This window comes from Phycodurus eques, chromosome 3 (genome assembly GCF_024500275.1).
Source record: "Phycodurus eques isolate BA_2022a chromosome 3, UOR_Pequ_1.1, whole genome shotgun sequence".
Lineage (NCBI taxonomy): Eukaryota > Metazoa > Chordata > Actinopteri > Syngnathiformes > Syngnathidae > Phycodurus > Phycodurus eques.
In genome coordinates this window covers 14,340,645-14,358,256 of record NC_084527.1, presented here as the reverse complement: position 1 = coordinate 14,358,256, position 17,612 = coordinate 14,340,645, and the positions used below count along the sequence as shown (strand labels likewise).

Sequence of the window (17,612 nt, the reverse complement as noted above, 5' to 3'; positions counted from 1 at the left end):
GTACTCTCAATCCTTTTTGAAACTGAGAGCTACCTTTTGGGTACTAATTAATGCAAAGGGATAGTAGTTTGATATACACTTCTGAGGCTGCTTCAGGTTCAACTACATGTCAATTACACATTATTCATACTACCGATTACACTGGGGAACAATTTGAAAAAAAAAATCTGTTGAGTTAGATTTTTATGATGATTAAAACTAAAATTGCCATGCTGATTCCAAAATTGCAGTCAGTTTTTTTCTCCATAGCTTACCCTCCAGATAAGCAAAATTCCACTGATTAGCTGTAGTAAGCGGCACGGTGGACGACTGGTTAGAGCGTCAGCCTCACAGTTCTGAGGAGCCGGGTTCAATCCCCGGCCCTACCTGTGTGGAGTTTCCATGTTCTCCCCGTGCCTGCGTGGGTTTTCTCCGGGTACTCCGGTTTCCTCCCACATCCCAAAAACATGCATTAATTGGAGACTCTAAATTGCCCGTAGGTGTGAATGTGAGTGCGCATGGTTGTTTGTTTGTATGTGCCCTGCGATTGGCTGGCAACCAGTTCAGGGTGTACCCCGTCTCCTGCCCGATGACAGCTGGGATAGGCTCCAGCACGCCCGCGACCCTAGTGAGGAGAAGCGGCTCAGAAAATGGATGGATGGATGGATAGCTGTAGTAAGACTTGCCAGTTGATTACGATTGGACTCATCTACAGCTACGTGGCAACTCAATTGTGCAGTCACAATTGTGAGAGGTGTGTGGATCTCCCAATAGGTCAGTACTATCAATATCTGCAAACAGAAAGCTAGCATAGTAGGAGTTAAGAGGATTTGTGCTGGTTTTTCTCTTAACCTTGTAACCATGACCATACCGTTGTAAGTTCTGTTTCGTTTTATGCTGTTTTTTTAGTTTTCAAATCTTGTAACTATTCCATCTTAGTGTTTTATTTACATAGGTATATATATTTCCTTTGTTCGACTGTGTTCTCACTTTGTTCAAAAACTTGACGTGATAAAGAGATCAGTTTTGGATTCCGCACCCAAAAATCTGTTAAAAACAGCTGTCAGACCTAACCCAACAAAAATATTTACTGTTAAAAGGCTGAAATCTGATGATTTCAACAATTTTCAGTTAAACAACAGCTGTTCTAAACAATTTATCGATTATTAAAGGAGTTGTTGATTAATCGATTAATTGTGACACCTCAAATTCAATTGCATGTTATGAGAAAAATTCTCATAATATGCAATTGAATTGCATTTTTTGATTTAATTCTTAATAATTAAAAAATACAATATACAGTACTGTATTCATGTCTAGTAAAACGGTACAGACCAGTAGTGTGCCTGCAGAAAGAGGTTGTTTAGGTGGAAGCCTTTTGCGTTTTGTTGATGCACTGTTACAGCTTGTATTGTTATGTGTATATTTACAAGACAGGCGAATACTTGCACCGCTTTCTGAAATGTTCCCACTTTAGTTTGTATGGTGTGATGAGACGTCAGTCGAGGTGGTCAAGATTTCCAGATCAATGCAGAAATTTGTTTACTTTTAAAATGATTTTTAGATCGTAAGTTGTTTTATAAAAGGTACATATACTGTGATCTGTAAGTTCCTGGTTTGAAACAAGATTTGCTAGAAAATAAATGTGAATATTTTTCAACTGTACTTGTAATTATTTGCACCCAAAAAATGGGGAAAATTGGAATTGTCGTTACTTATAGCTTATTAGGGCCACGAATATACTGCTCGGTCCCACTTGAGATCAACTTTGGGAGAATGTAGCCCTTAAACTAAAATGACTTTGACACTCGTGCTTGACAAACATTCATTGTCTGTCAAATGAGAACGATGCTTTTCACAATTACCGGCAGTTGGGCGGTGTCGTTACATTACACCCTTGTGCATGCTGTTTCTTTTTATACTCGTCCAACAGGGTATTAAATTAAACACACCCCCTTGGTAATGACACGTCATTCGCTGAGGACTTGCCACATACTTGTTTCCGTGAGCCGGCTAGCATCTGCTGTCACACAATGAAGGACTTTGGCATTTTAAAATGTAAGTATGAGATATGTTGGCTAGCGCAGACGTGCAGCTACTTTAGTCACTCCGACATATGCTAAATATGTTATTTTTAAGATGACGTACACTACCAAACACTGCAGAGGAGTGACGTTAATGCTAGCAAAGAGCGACTGGTTTAATTTTTTGAACCTCGTTAATGTTCTGTTCTAGCTGCTTGATTTCCTAATCGAAACTTATGTTACCGACCCAAAAGCCACCGTATGAGCTATCAGAATTACAGCGAGACTCACCCCCCCCAGAGAAACTAGACTCTACTGTCTATAAACATCCAATTTTGCCAACGGAAGGTAATGGGGAGACGTGAGGAAAACTGGATGGAGTGGTCAGAAAGCTGGCGCTTCTTCGCCAATCCTAGTGACTGATGGCTTCAAACGAATGATACCGAGACACTGAGGACAATCTTCATCATGGGCAGGTTAGTTTGTGTCATGTTAATCTATGAGGTGTGTCACTAAAGTATCTTTTCAAACTCAAAACTACTATGTGTGTCATGTTTTGTTTTTAACGAATCAATTCGTATTGTTTTTGTTGTTGTTGTTGCAGATTTGATTCAAAGACGATATTGGTTCATTTAGATGCAATGTGGAGTTAAGTGGTTTGAAATCGTAACTTTTTAGCCCAAGAAAAAAATAAACCAGTGTGACTGTGAAATAAATACTGCAATGTACAGTGTGGGTTAAGTTTTCTAGATTCCTGTTGTTTCTTGTAAGGGAATCATGTAAAATTGATTATGATGAGCAATAAACAACATCCATCCATCCATTTTCTGAGCCGCTTATCCTCACAAGGGTCGGTCGGGGGAGTGCTGCAGCCTATCCCAGCTATCATCTGGCAGGAGGCAGGGTACACCCTGAACTGATTGCCAACCAATCGCAGGGCAGCAATAAACAACAATGAATGGCAAATGCGTTCACACTGTATTTAAATAAAGTTGCAGCTAACATCTGTTCGGGTTGGATTAACAGTAGGTTTACCTGCTACTTCTGATGTTGTTTTTCAATGATACAAGTACAACATTAATATTAATAATAAACCAAGATCTCTTCGGGTTAATTGAGCAATGGTTGAGCCTGTTGCTGCTCTCATTTTGTCAAACAAACAGAAGTTCACTAATATTTATCAAGCGTAACCAACTATTCTTCAATGACTGAAGATTTTTATTTTCATTAAAAAAAAAAATAAAAAAAATCAACTACCAATATGATCTGGCCACAGAACTCTTCCATGCTTGGTGTTGCCACCTGTACTAAAAACTCTCTGCTGGCACACGTGTGCAGGAAATACAACGGTACCATACCATTTAGTAGGGATAGGGTAGTGTTTTTCCAACCACTCGTGGAGGCTAAGATGTTTTGTGTTTATGTTGACATGAAGCATGTTGTTGAGTGTAAAGTGACAGTAATTATGTTCTGCTGCTGCTGTTCTTAAAGTCTTGTGCCTCACGCAAACACTTTGCCGTTGTAATCTTGTAGCATTAGTGTGCTCCCAAAACGTTACCTCTCGCTGCTTTTGCAATGGGAATGCTGCAAGACGTGCCAGGATAGTTGACGTTGGAACGGGTGGCGATAAATGTGAAAATCCCATGAGTATTTCACGTGTTCGCTCCACTCGCACCGAATGTGGCTTTCACGTCGCCTGGCACGGATTCACGCCTATTTGAGTGTTTGCATTGACTTTATCACGTTGTGGGGATAGTTACATTTGCGTCCGGTGTGAATGCACGATAAGGGGGTAATCATGGAGAGCCGTTTTGAAGACATCACCACGTTGGCCGTGATGACAGAGCAGAATCTTGGGAAAATCCTCCCAGGAGTACTCCCAGGTTGGCAGGGAAGGCTATGAAAGAGCACTAGACTCCAGAGGGGGTTACTTTCAAGGGGGAAACTTGTAGTAGTTTTGATTTGAAATTATGTTTTGGGACACTAGTCCTGGAACCTTTCTGACACGTCATGAGAAATGTACTTGTGTGTTCATCTTGTCACAGATGCACTTATCCTGCCACCCTTCATTTTCTGTTAGGATCAGCTTTTCCTGCCTTTTCCCAGCCTCTTGGCATTTCAGCCTGCCATCCCAGATCCTTCCTCGCCTCTTGCTCCCGTCATTCAGGCAGCTGCTTTTCCTCGGCCTGCTCCTCTTCCTACTGGGAGCGCTTTACCTGTTTTTGGTCACTGGAAAGTTTCCTGGCAGCTGGATCACAAAGGAAAACAACTTTCACAGGTTAACTCATTCACATTTGAAGCGGTCACATGCAATATTGTAACAACTCGCTAAATGTTTCATTATGTACCAAATCCATCCATTCATTTTCTATGGTGCTTGTCCTCGTTAGGGTTACAAGTGATCTGGAGCCTATCCAATCTGACTTTAGGTACATCCTGGACTGGTTGCCAGGGCATTTACTCTCACATGCACTCCTCCTGACCATTTAGTCTTCAATTAGCCTAGTATGCATGTTTATGGAATCTGGGGAAAAGACAGCGCGCACGAGAAAACTATCAGTTTAGTCTCATGAGGTCTGCTGGCCTCTCTCGTGACAGCTTAAGCTAAGCTAATAGCTTTTGCATTGCGTCTGCTATGATTTAGTGGAGATGTAACTAATGTTGTGGCGTGCTAGTGTCGCCAACATTTAACGTTAACTATATTTTTCTCTTGATAGGCATATGGCACGAGTAACTGACGTGGACAGAACAGATGCAAGTAATCCTGACCTGAACTATGGGTTGGTGGTGGATTGTGGCAGCAGTGGCTCTAGGGTGTACGTGTACTGCTGGCCCAGTCACAACGGCAATCCCCACGAGCTCCTGGACATTCGGCAAATGAGAGATCAAAATCGGAAATCTGTGATAATGAAGATCAAGCCAGGTAAGACAATGCGTTCTAAATGAACGATAGTAATAATTAATTGTGATGAGCAGGATGGTTTGTGTTGTATGGTGTGGCTCAGACATCTCGTTGCTTTTAGGGATTTCTAAACTGGCTCAAACACCAGAGAAAGCCAGTGACTACATCTATCCACTGCTGAGCTTTGCAGCCGAACACATTCCCAAAAACAAGCACATAGAAACACCCCTTTACATCCTGTGCACAGCTGGAATGAGAATTCTACCTGAGAGGTACACTTGAATCTGTCTGCACACCATTATTTCTTGGAACGCATCCTGTTATATTTTCAAGTTAAGAAATGCAGTGGTGCCTTGACTTACACTAACGGTCAAAGGTTTTAGAACACACCAGTTTTTCCAGCTTTTTTTAAACTGGAATTTATGCAATGAAATAAAAGCACAGAACAAATATACTTTGAGTTACAAAATAAATCATGGAATCAATATACAAACAAAAATGTATTTCAAAAATTTTACTCATTTAAAGTAGCCACATTTGGCAGATATAACAGCTGAACACGCTTTTGGCATCATTTCTAAAATGGAAATACAATTTTCTTCAAAGTACTTCCCATGATAGGTTTAATTATGCTGCAAAATGGATCGAGAAGGCGGCGACGTAGATGGCATGTAGAACCAAGGGGCGTGCTGGTATGTCATCACAGCATGTGACTAAAACTGACCAATCACGAGAGATGATCTCCATGGCGTTTGGCGCGCAACAACTATTTTTGTCGGGTGCGCGGCAAGCTACGCAGAGGTGCTGCGTAGGGCAAATCGTCGATCACGTGATGCAATGCGGGCATTGTCAGCCACGCGATCTAGGGAGTATAAAGAGGCCTTAAGAGGTGATGCTGGGAAACCTATAATAAATCTGCACGTCAGGGACACATGAACAATTAGTACTGAAGAACAATTCATGCCTGACATTTGATTTCAACAGTGTAAAAGAGGCAAGGACTCTGAATTCACTTGTTAACCAGTGTATTTAATGAATCACTGATATTTGTGAGGACACCTATTAATTGATCAAGGCGATCATTTATGCTGCCTATTGCCCTCACAATCTCTTATTGTGACTCCAGCACATGCACTGAAAAAAAATGTCCTTTTGAATTTACTTAATTTGAACATGTAGATCGGTTGCACATGATTAAAATGAATTTTTTTTTTAGGAGAAGAGGGGTAAACTATGTAGTGATGGGCAAATGATACCGAGGCTTTGTAGCTTGTGGATTCGAAATGCTGTGTCAGAGCTTGTATCAAAACACCAGTGTCACGTGACCGATGACGTTCAAAGTCATCGCGGTTTAAACAGCTTGAAGCAAGCACTTCCTCTTTTTTGAAGAATTGTTCACTCTCTGCCAAACCGCTGCTTGTTGTCAAGTTCGCTGCCACCACAGCTAGCGCTCGTAACTCAAATTTTGGCTTGCAACTCGACAAAAATAATTTGCCTAGCGACGGCTCATACATCGAAAAGTTCTTAAGTCGTGTCAATTGTAGGTTGAGGTACCACTGTAATGCTTTCAAAAATTAATTAAGGTGTTGTTTTCATCTTCAGCCAGCAAGAGGCTATTTTGGAAGATCTGCGCACTGACATCCCGGTCCACTTCAACTTCCTCTTCTCGGATTCCCACGTTGAAGTAATTTCTGGAAAACAGGAAGGTAATGTGATACACTCTGTCCATAATATTAGAAACAGGTCTCATTATGATGCGGTGAAGTTCTGCACCACGAGAACCGACAACCACAATAACAAACATATTATTATAGTAATACCTCTACAATGTAAATCAGAATTGAGCATTTGTATAGGCAGAAAAGTTTGATGCAGCCTTTTTATTGTCATTGTGATAGCATTATATTGTCCTAATGTTGTGCCAGGTTGGTGTGTACCAGGGATCACCAGCCTTCATTAAACCGAAGGCTACCGGTACTACACTGATTAATGCGAAGATACACATTTCTGAAATAATAAATTTGCTTAAGTTACCTTTTAATTATATGTTCTTACTAATAGCACTAGCAATTTCTTGAAACAATTAGTGCTTATCCTAGCAGGGTCACATGCAGCTGGAGCTTATCTGAGCTAATGAGGGGGTCCAAGAAGCAGCTTCAATCTTTTTGCAAATGTTGTAATACATGCACCCACAGTGGCACATTTAATCCTATTTATGCCCAAAATGTTATGCAGTCGGTCTATCATCAGTTTGCATCTACCACAGCGGTTGTCAAAAATGTCAGGCACACCAGTTTGGTAGAAATAAAGAAGAAAACAGTGTAAATGCTTAAAAGTTACTGCATATTGTTTACATTTTATTTCATTAGAAATGTAATTAAGAAATGTTGATTTCAGTAAAATAAAAATTAACAATTTTAAATTAAATTAGTTCCAATGCATGTGATACATGTAGATGGCACATCTGTCTCACGGTCCGAGGTCCTGGGTTCGAATCTCTGCTCAAGCCTTTGCGTTTTCTCCAGGTATTTTGACTTCCTCCCACATTACAAAAACATGCATTGTATGTTCAATGAATACTCTAAATTGTCCATAGGTGTGCATGAGGGCGGGAATGGGTATTTGTCTATATGTGTGCTGCGATTGCCCGGCGACCAGTCCAGGACATACACCGCCAATCGCCTTTTAACTGGGATAAACCTCAGCTCACCCGTGACCCTGAACAGAATGAGTGAGAAAATGGATGCATGGATAGCTCCAAGGGTGCGACAGTAGAAACACAAACTAGACTCAAGCTATGATTTCTGAGGGGAGGCTCTCACTTTGAAAACGCTGGTATACCTGATTTTTGTTCACATGTCATTTTTTTACATAGTGTATTAACATCCAAAAGTGTTCTCATTGATCTCAGGGGTCTATGCGTGGATTGGAATCAACTTTGTCCTTGGGAAATTTGATCATGCACGCAATGGTAAGGACAAAAATTAATAGTGTTTTGCCAATTTCCCATTAAATTGTGTTCTCTTTTTGTTAATTCAGTAAAAGATGTGCAACATTAGGATTTTCAGTTACAGTTATGACCTTCTGTACCTTCGTTCTTACCTGTGTCCTGCTGTCCTGTCAAGATGGCGAAGCTGTTGTAGAGGTCAACGTCCCGGGCAGTGATCAACAGGAGCGGCTGGTACGAAAAAGGACTGCTGGTGTTTTGGACATGGGTGGAGTTTCCACACAGATAGCATTTGAAGTGCCCAAAACTGTAAGCTTTGCATCTCCAGAACAGGTTATTATCCACAACCATTTCTTTTTTTATTGTACTCTTTGGTTGTGTCACTCACTTTCTTCTGCTCCCTGGCAAACAATGTGTGCATCATTCTTATCTTGTGAAGACCATCTGTTCGTCATTCCTCACTTACTACACAGTGGGTACGGAAAGTATTCAGACCCCCTTCAATTTTTCACTCTTTTTTTATATTGCAGCCATTTTCTAAAATCATTTAAGTTCATTTGTTTTCCTCATTAACGTACACGCAGCATCCCATATTGACATAAAAAACGGAATTGTGGAAATGCTTGCAGATTTGAAAAAGAAAAACTGAAATATCAGACAGACATTTTCAGGTCTCTCTAGAGATGCTCCGTTGGGTTTATGTCAGGGCTCTGACTGGGCCATTCAAGAACAGTCACGGAGTTGTTCCGAAGCCACTCCTTTGTTATTTTAGCTGTATGCTTAGGGTCATTGTCTTGTTGGAAGGTGAACCTTCGGCCCAGTCTGAGGTGCTGAGCACTCTGGAGAATGTTTTCGTCCATCAGGTGTTTTTTAGCAAGCTCCATGCGGGCTTTCACTTGTCTTGCGGAGGGAGAGGCTTCCGTCGGGCCACTCTGCCATAAAGCCCCGACTGGTGGAGGGCTGCACTGATGGTTGACTTTCTAGAATTTTCTCCCATCTCCCGACTGCATCTCTGGAGCTTAGCCACAGTGATCTTTGGGTTCTTTTTTACCTCTCTCACCAAGGCTGCTCTCCCCCAATTGCTCAGTTTGGCCGGATGGCCAGCTCTAAGAAGGGTTCTGGTCGTCCCAAACGTCTTCCATGTAAGGATTATGGAGGCCACTATGGTCTTAGGAACCTTAAGAGCAGCAGAAATCTTTTTGTAACCTTGGCCCGATCGGTGCCTTGCCACAATTCTGTCTCTGTGCTCTTCAGGCAGTTCCTTTTACCTCCTGATTCTCATTTGTTCTGACATGCACTGTGAGCTGTAAGGTCTTATATAGACAGGTGTATGGCTTTCCTAATCAAGTCCAATCAGTATAATCAAACACAGCTGGACTCCAATGAAAGTGTAGAACCATCTCAAGGGTGATCAGAAGAAATGGACAGCCCCCGAGTTAAATATAGGAGTGTCACAGCAAAGAGTCTGAATACTTATAGCAGTGTGATATTTTAGGTTTTCTTTTTTTAATAAATCTGCAAAAAAAAAAAATCAACAAATCAGTTTTTTTCTGTCAATATGGGGTGCTGTGTGTACATTGTGGGGGGGAAGGAACTTAAATGATTTTAGCAAATGGCTGCAATATAACAAAGAGTGAAAAATTGAAGAGTGTCTAAATACTTTCTGTACCCATTGTAAGCCTGCTGCATGACTCAATAGCAGGGTATCCTACTAAACGTATGTAGTAAAAGACCTTCAAACACAATTGAGGGTAAAGAATTGTTAGTGTCGCAATACACAATAGCCATCATACCATATGATATTACATGGTGTCTTAAAAAAAACTCATTCCATAGCCTATTAAATAGCTGATTGTTGAATTTTAACAAGAGAAGCTTCAAGTTGGCGACACGGTGGCCGACTGGTGAGAGCGTCAGCCTCACAGTTCTGAGGACTGGGGTTCAATCCCCGGTCCCGCCTGTGTGGAGTTTGCATGTTCTCCCCTTGCCCGCGTGGGTTCTCTGGTTTCCTCCCACATCCCAAAAACATGCATTAATTGGTGACTCAAAATTGCCCGTAGGTGTGAATGTGAGTGCGAATGGTTGTTTGTTTGTATGTGCCCTGCGATTGGCTGGCAACCAGTTCAGGGTGAACCCCGCCTCCTGCCCGATGATAGCTGGGATAGGCTCCAGCACACCCACGACCCTAGTGAGGAGAAACGCCTCAGAAAATGGATGGATGGAAGCTTCAAGTTATGATGCATTATTTTTTTGGGACAATTTAAATCAGTTCCCAGGTGTCATAAAAACTGAGCATTTGTGAAGTTTTGTAAAATGGGTTATGAAATCTATATCCATTTATATATGTTGTTTGTTGTTGGAATTTATATATATATATATAATGCCTTTTTAACTTTGTTTGCCTCAGTCGAGGATATGTACTTACTGAAATAATCACATTTCAAAATATATAGATTTATTTGGGACACACACACCCTATATTTGTTTCATTAAATCACACCTTTGATGATAATGAATATACCCTCCCCTCTCTGAGCTGTCACCTTATCGTGGTGGAGGGGTTTGTGTGTCCCAGTAATCCTCGGAGCGAAGTTATCTGGGGCTTTACACCCCACGTAGGGTTGGTAGGTGAAGGACCAGACAAAGCACAGCTCAAAATACCCTCTATGATAAATATAATAAATGGACTTCAGTTTCCTTCGCCCGGACATTGGTGGGCAAGGGGGTGGGTGGTTCTTCTATTTCAGGGGGTTGACGCTCCTCTGTGGCAAGGCCCCAGGGGTGGATGAGATCCGTCCTGACTTCCGAAAGGCTCTGGATGTTGTGGGGCTGTCCTGGTTGACACACCTTTGCAACATCGTGTGGGTTCATCAGGAAATCGAATCCCAGATTCAGGAAAAGCAGTGTGGTTTTCGTCCTGGCTGTGGAACAGTGGACTAGCTCTACACCCTCAGCAGGATCCTCGAGGGTCCATGGGAGTTTACCCAACTAGTCTACATGTGTTTTGTGGATGTTCGACCTAGTCCCTCGGGGAGTCTTGTGGTGGGTGTATGGGGTGCCAGACTCCCTGATACAGGCTGTTTGGTCCCTGTATGACCGATGTCAGAGTTTGGTCCGCATTGCCGGCAGGAAGTCGGATTCTTTTCCAATGAGAGTTGGCCCTGGGAACGACCCAGGACAAACTGGAGAGACTACGACACTCTGCTGGGATCCCCCCGGAAGAGCTGGACAAAGTGGCTCGGGAGAGGGAAGTCTGGGGTTACCTGCTTAAGCTGCTGCCCCCGTGACCCGGCCTTGGAGAAGCGGAAGAAAATGGATGGATGGAGGAATATACCCTCGCTGGACTTTTCATTAGAAACACCGGCACTATCTAATTGGATAAAATGAAAGCACTGTATTAGAAATTCTGGCTTTAAAAGATGATAATGTTCACTTTTGATTGACATTGTGAAAGAGCGAGTAATTGAAGATGTTCATTACGGTGACCTACTGTTCAGTGTAGAAGAGGGGCAAAATATGAGAAATGTATCTCAGTACCTCTCACACTACTGAAAACAACAACAACAATAAAATTAATTTGTTTAAATTAATACATTTCAGCCTGTGTCAATAGAAACTATTTTTAAAGCAGCACTTGTGTTGGATCTAATTATTTAAGTGTACCTAATGAAGCATACAGATCCTCATATTTTTATGCACTGTGAAAAATTCACCCACTCTAGTCAATCAGTGATGTCATTTATTTGCCCTATAGGAGGAAGTAGCCAAGAATTTACTGGCGGAATTTAATCTGGGATGTGATGCCCATCGCACAGATCATGTGTACCGTGTGTACGTTTCCACCTTCCTGGGTTTTGGAGGAAATGCTGCACGCCAAAAATATGAGCAGAGCCTCGTCAAAAGCACCACAACTCGAAATAAGTGAGAGCCGCAGACAGCGCCTAATAGTTAAACTCATTTTCCTTGAATGAACATATCTGTCCAATTTCACCAGGCTGTTTGGTCAGCGTATCGGCGAGACGGCAGACTCCCCCCTCCTGGACCCCTGTCTTCCCACAGACCTGCAGGACCAGATCGGCACCCCTGAACAGAAACTTCATGTGCTAGGCATAGGCGACTTTGACCAGTGCAGACACGTGCTTCAACCCTTCCTCAACCGCACCAATGAGACTCAAACATCTCTGAGCGGCATCTTCCAGCCGGCAATTGACTATAGCAACAGCCAGTTCTATGGCTTCTCTGAGTTCTACTACTGCACAGAGGACGTGCTGCGCATGGGTGGAGACTATAACGCGTCCAAATATGCCCAGGCTGCCAAAGTAAACTGCAACATGCCTTATGAATTAATCATTTGTAACATGCATACAATTTTTCATTAGATTGTTTACACAAATTTCCCTCCAATGATTACTAACGAAGCTTAATGATTAACTGTCAGCGTGCACACATCACATGCATGAATACAGTACATAAGCCTGTAACTCTAATAATCCTTGTGAGGAAAGGAACATAACCCCCTAGTGATGACTTGCTGTTAATGTAGCTTAACATTGTCCATTTTCAGAGTTACTGTGCCACCCAGTGGAAGACTCTGAGGGAGTGCTTTGACTCTGGTTTGTACGCTTCCCACGCTGATCTCCATAGACTCCAGTAAGTTCCCCACACAAGCCGAAAAGGTGCAAATGCACACACATTGTAGAAGCTGTTATCTTTTGCAATATTGGGCAATCTAAATCAGTATTAGAGTTTGCAAGTAAAAAGGTTGCTTCCGGTAAAGCCTAAAAATAAGACTTAAATCAAATTACTATTTGTACAAATGTGTTCATATTTATTGGATTACTTTGATTTATTTTAAAGTTAATGGCTTAATAGTCCAGCTACTAATTTTACCCACACAGTGATTTTATGTGTAATGCTCGCTCGGCCAGATTGAAGAATGGAGGGGCAATGGGTACTTTTCCCACACTTGGGGAACATGCTCTCCCAGTGATTCCCCACGATGGTCCCGTGGCATTCTAGTGTATGCCGTGAGAGGTCAGATGGGGTGCTGTGGGAAATTAACCAATTTAACTGAATTTGTGAGAAGATTTATTCATTACAAATATAGTCGCGTGAAATGTGTTTGCCCCCTTACTGATTTATCTTTTTTTTTTTTTCCAAGTTTGTCACACTTAAATGTTTCCCAACATCAAACAAATTTAAATATTAGTGAAAGACAACACAACTAAACACAAAATGCAGTTTTAAAATGTTTTTTTATGATTAAGGGAGAAAAAAAAAATCTAAACCTAGATGGCCCTGTATAGAAAAAAGTGATTTTCCCCCCCGTTAAAACAAACACTTTTTCACACCACTGTATATCTTTGTTCACCTATCTATTCCAGCGATGTATAGTGACAGGCAGAAGCTGCAGATGAAGAGATTTATTTTGTCCATTCCCGTCCGTCCGTCCCCATAAAGCAAATGATAGTCCTGAATGTTGACCAGTCTACTATTCTCTATCAATCAAGCTTGTTAACTAGCATACGGACAGACAGGCAAACATAAATGTTTTATTGTAAATTTTATGTTGCACCGTAACTACACTGCCATTTAGCGGTGGCTACTGCCTCATTATTGTCAGAACACACACTGCCAATTGCAGGAACTGCTAGCATTGGCATCACCCTGTGCTCAAACAAATTGCTAGTCCAGTTTTTTTTACAATACCAAGGAGATGTACAGTATGTGATTATACTTGTTTTATGTTCTTACTTGTCTGCAGGTACCAGTGTTTTAAATCTGCATGGATGTATGAAGTATTACACTCGGGCTTCTCTTTCCCTCCTGACTACAAAAACCTGAAAACTGCATTTTTGGTATATGATAAGGAAGTCCAGTGGACTCTTGGAGCTATTCTCTTCCGAACACGATTTCTTCCTTTGAGGTAAGATCATTAACTTATATATTCCATCCCTGTATTTTCAATAGCTGGATCCCTTCCCAGCTAACTTTTGGCACGAGACGGGGGGCACCCTGGACTGATCGCCAGACAAATGCAGGGCACATGGACAAAGAACCATTTCTACTCACATTCACGCCTACAGACAAATTCTTCAAGTCTTCAATGAACCTAACATGCATATTTTTTGGAATGTGGCAGAAGACGAGGTTACCCAAAGAAAACCTCCCCAAGCACAGGAAGAACATGCAAACTATTATCCAGGGATTTAAAAAAAAAATAAATGTTTTTTTTACTGCACTAATTACTTATCTTTCTCTCGTGATATCCTTTTGCTTGTTCAGAAAGTATTGTTTATTTACTGTAGTTGGGGTTTTATGAATTTTTTTAATGTATTTATGAAGAGCTGGTGTGTTTGTTTTGATGTTTATCCATGGTAAACATTGCGCTGTGTGAGCCTAAAAGGAAGTGTTCCGTCAACTCTATGTGCCAGGATTTTAGTTCTATAATGTCACAAACTTTTTTTTTTTGGCCTTATTTTTCAGGGACATCCAGCAAGAAAGTCTCAAAGGAGTGCACTCCCACTGGCGGCATAGCTTCTCAGTTGTCAACAATCTCTACTTATTGCTGGTCTGTTTCTTCATTGTCGTTCTATCTATCATCTTGTACGTGCTGCGACTTCGCCGAATCCATCGGCGCTCCGCGCAGCGTTGCTCCCCTTCTTCTGTGCCGTGGCTGGAAGATGGCCTGGGATCACCGACACTCCCAATTAACCTATAAACTCTTGTTCAAGAGCCTCGCCATATTGTACAAAAGGTGTCTTGGACAGGAAGTGTGACTGAGCTGCAAAAATTTGTTTGTTATTGTGTTCATGTCAGGTCATATACCTGCCAAATAAAATTGTCCTATTTTCCTACAGAAGAAACAATACTACCCAGAAAAGTTGGACAAATTGTTTTTTTTTTAATTTATGTGGGCATTCTCCTCTTTCTGCCTTTTTACAAAGCATTTTTTGTTACTTTTAATATGTACTAAATTACACACCTATCCATCTTTAAGTGGCAAGAGCACTGGAATTCATATGACAATTGTTAATACTGCTTGTGCTGGTACTATTTGTGTGCATGAGTGCGTGTTGAATACGTGTGCAACAGAAGTTGATGCTATACTCGTGCAATAGATGTCTTGTCACTGTTTCACTCCTTCGAAACACTCTTATCGAATAGACCTGATTTTCTTATGTCTCGTTATGTACTCTGAGCATGGGAAGCTGGTGCGGCTATTTAAGTTGGGCTTCATTTTTCGAAGTTGACATATGACTCAAGAAGATTGGTAATGAGCGAATGCAACATGTTATGTATTCACAATTATCCATCCATCCATCCATTTTCTGAGCCGCTTCTCCTCACTAGGGTCGCGGGCGTGCTGGAGCCTATTTCCAGCTGTCATCGGGCAGGAGGTGGGGTACACTCTGAACTGGTTGCCAGCCAATCGCAGGGCACATACAAACAAACAACCATTCGCACTCACAGTCACACCTAGGGGCAATTTATAATCACCAATTAATGCATGTTTTTGGGATGTGGGAGGAAACCGGAGTGCCCGGAGAAAACCCACGCAGGCACGGGGAGAACATGCAAACTCCACACAGGCGGGGCCGAGGATTGAACCCGGGTCCACAGAACTGTGAGGCTGATGCTCTTAACCAGTCGCACACCGTGCCACCTATTCACAATGAGTGTAGTGAAATGTTTGTCATATTGAAATATGCTAATAAAGGTTTGTGGTTTATGAGTATTCTCTTGCCTAGGAAACTGATATCTGATAAGTTTTCTGCGCCCTTGTCTGAATATGAGCCCTCAAGTATTTCAATGTTTCTCCCAATGTTAGGCACTCCTAAATCTAGGGCAGCACAGTGTTTCCATAACCGGTCTTGCAACTAATTAAAGTTTCCTTATAGGTGAGAAAACATTATGACGCATCACAATGATTTGCTCACACTCTTATAGCAATTGTACTTACAGTTTCAGCCAATGGACATTGATACAATATGGTTAACTTCCATCCATCCATTTTCGATGGATGGATTTCGACATTGTCACAGGTGAACTGTGGCCTATCCTAGTTGACTATAGACAACCATTCACACTCTGTCTTTAATTAACCTAAGGCATGTTTTGGGAGGAAGGTCACACAAACCTGATGAGAAAACGCATGCCACACAGGAAGACCAGAGTTGAGATTCGAAACCTGAACCTCGCAGATGTGAGGTAGATGTGAAAACCACTAGCTCACTGTGCTGCCCAATTTAGGAAATTTTTATTTTTCAAACAAGAACAACCTTGCATAAGTGTTTGAATCATAGACTAAGAATAAAAGTGCACATCTTCAATGAAAAGATCATGCTGTTGTTTATTAATGTAATAGGTTACATGATTTCAATATAACAATGTTACAGGATGAGCATTTTTAAGTTAATTTTGTATTATACCCATTTTGTCAACATAGGGCAGTTTTCTCTTCACTCATTTAAATATTTAGTTATTTGGATTATGGATTTTTTAAAATTCATGTTATGTAATACTTTTTCTATTCATTACTAAAATTATTTTTAACTTACTGCTATATAATTTTGCGAGTATTATTTTCCCTTGTATCTACATTTTGTTCCTCATGGTTTGCATTCTGCTTATACAGTAATGGGTATGGAAAAACCACAATGTTGGCACCTCATAGAGACGACTTCTATTTACTACTGTATATACTGCTTCTATTCTATAATCTATTTGTTTTTATCAGGCTGTCTCCTGAGGTGACCAAGCCCACTTATCTATACCAGCAGCAGTGTGTGATAAAGTCCTAATACTTATTCAAAAATCTCCATGACAATATTTAAATAGAACTACTATTCACCCAGAAAGTGACTGGATGCCCCATACTCCTCTAATCTATCTTATTTTATTTGATTTTACTGTATATCAATGTGAAAGACAATAGAGGCGCTGCAGGATATTATCGATGTCACCGAATGATTTTGTTTTGTGCAACATTTATTTACTTTTTATATTTGTTTTATGTTTAACGTTTTATTTTATTTTTGTAGATCACTTTGTTTCAGCTGTTGTTTTTTCATCCATCCATCTATTTTCTGTACCGCTTATCCTCACAAGGGTCGCGGGAGTGCTGGAGCCTATCCCAGCTATCATCGGGCAGGAGGCGGGGTACAGTACCCTGAACTCATTGCCAGCCAATCGCAGGGCACATACAAACAAACAACCATTCGCACTCACATTCACACCTACGGGCAATTTAGAGACTTCAATTAACCTACCATGCATGTGTTTGGCATGTGGGAGGAAACCGGAGTGCCCAGAGAAAACCCACGCAGGCACGGGGAGAACATGCAAACTCCACACAGGCGGGGCCGGGGATTGAACCCCGGTCCTCAGAACTGTGAGGCAAGACGCTCTAACCAGTCGGTCACCGTGCCGCCTGTTGTTTTTTCAAGTGCTCTATAAATAAAATTGAATTGAGTACAGAACCTATTTTCATTTTTTAATTGAAATGTTATTTATATTTTTATATCATATTTTGAATACAGTGTGTATGTCAAAAAGCTCATGTATGTGAACGAAAAATTTCAACTTTGTCAAAAGTCTAAATGAGAGCTCGTAATGGATGAGACCATGACAGCGGGAGAGACAAGTGTCAGAGAGAAAACCTCTCATTGGCCACCTCAACACAAAAGCCCGCCCACTTTACGAGCATCCGTCATCCAATTGGTTAGTTTTTCCGGGAGCCACACCTTTTCTGGGAAAA

At 41.4% G+C, this 17,612-nt stretch overlaps 1 protein-coding gene across 2 annotated transcripts; it reads left to right on the top strand.

The window, feature by feature from the left end:
* Positions 1-1,956: 1,956 nt before the first annotated feature.
* On the top strand, positions 1,957-16,146 carry entpd4 (ectonucleoside triphosphate diphosphohydrolase 4). Of its 2 annotated transcripts, none has more exons than XM_061672193.1 (13): positions 1,957-2,037; positions 2,352-2,479; positions 4,084-4,281; positions 4,721-4,926; positions 5,027-5,177; positions 6,508-6,611; positions 7,817-7,876; positions 8,031-8,161; positions 11,607-11,773; positions 11,847-12,171; positions 12,417-12,502; positions 13,617-13,778; positions 14,339-16,146. In XM_061672193.1, exons 2-13 carry the CDS (start codon positions 2,472-2,474, stop codon positions 14,571-14,573), a joined length of 1,833 nt encoding a protein of 610 aa, XP_061528177.1. In that variant the 5' UTR covers positions 1,957-2,037; positions 2,352-2,471; the 3' UTR covers positions 14,574-16,146. The 2 variants fall into 2 exon arrangements, with proteins under 2 accessions (XP_061528177.1, XP_061528176.1); XM_061672192.1 differs by having other exon boundaries at positions 8,031-8,185.
* Positions 16,147-17,612: the final 1,466 nt, after the last annotated feature.

Coding starts and splice junctions, on each gene's coding strand:
- entpd4 (XM_061672192.1), top strand. Junction 7,877..8,030: donor ATTTGATCATGCACGCAATG/GTAAGGACAAAA, acceptor TGTCCTGTCAAG/ATGGCGAAGCTGTTGTAGAG. Junction 12,172..12,416: donor AATATGCCCAGGCTGCCAAA/GTAAACTGCAAC, acceptor GTCCATTTTCAG/AGTTACTGTGCCACCCAGTG.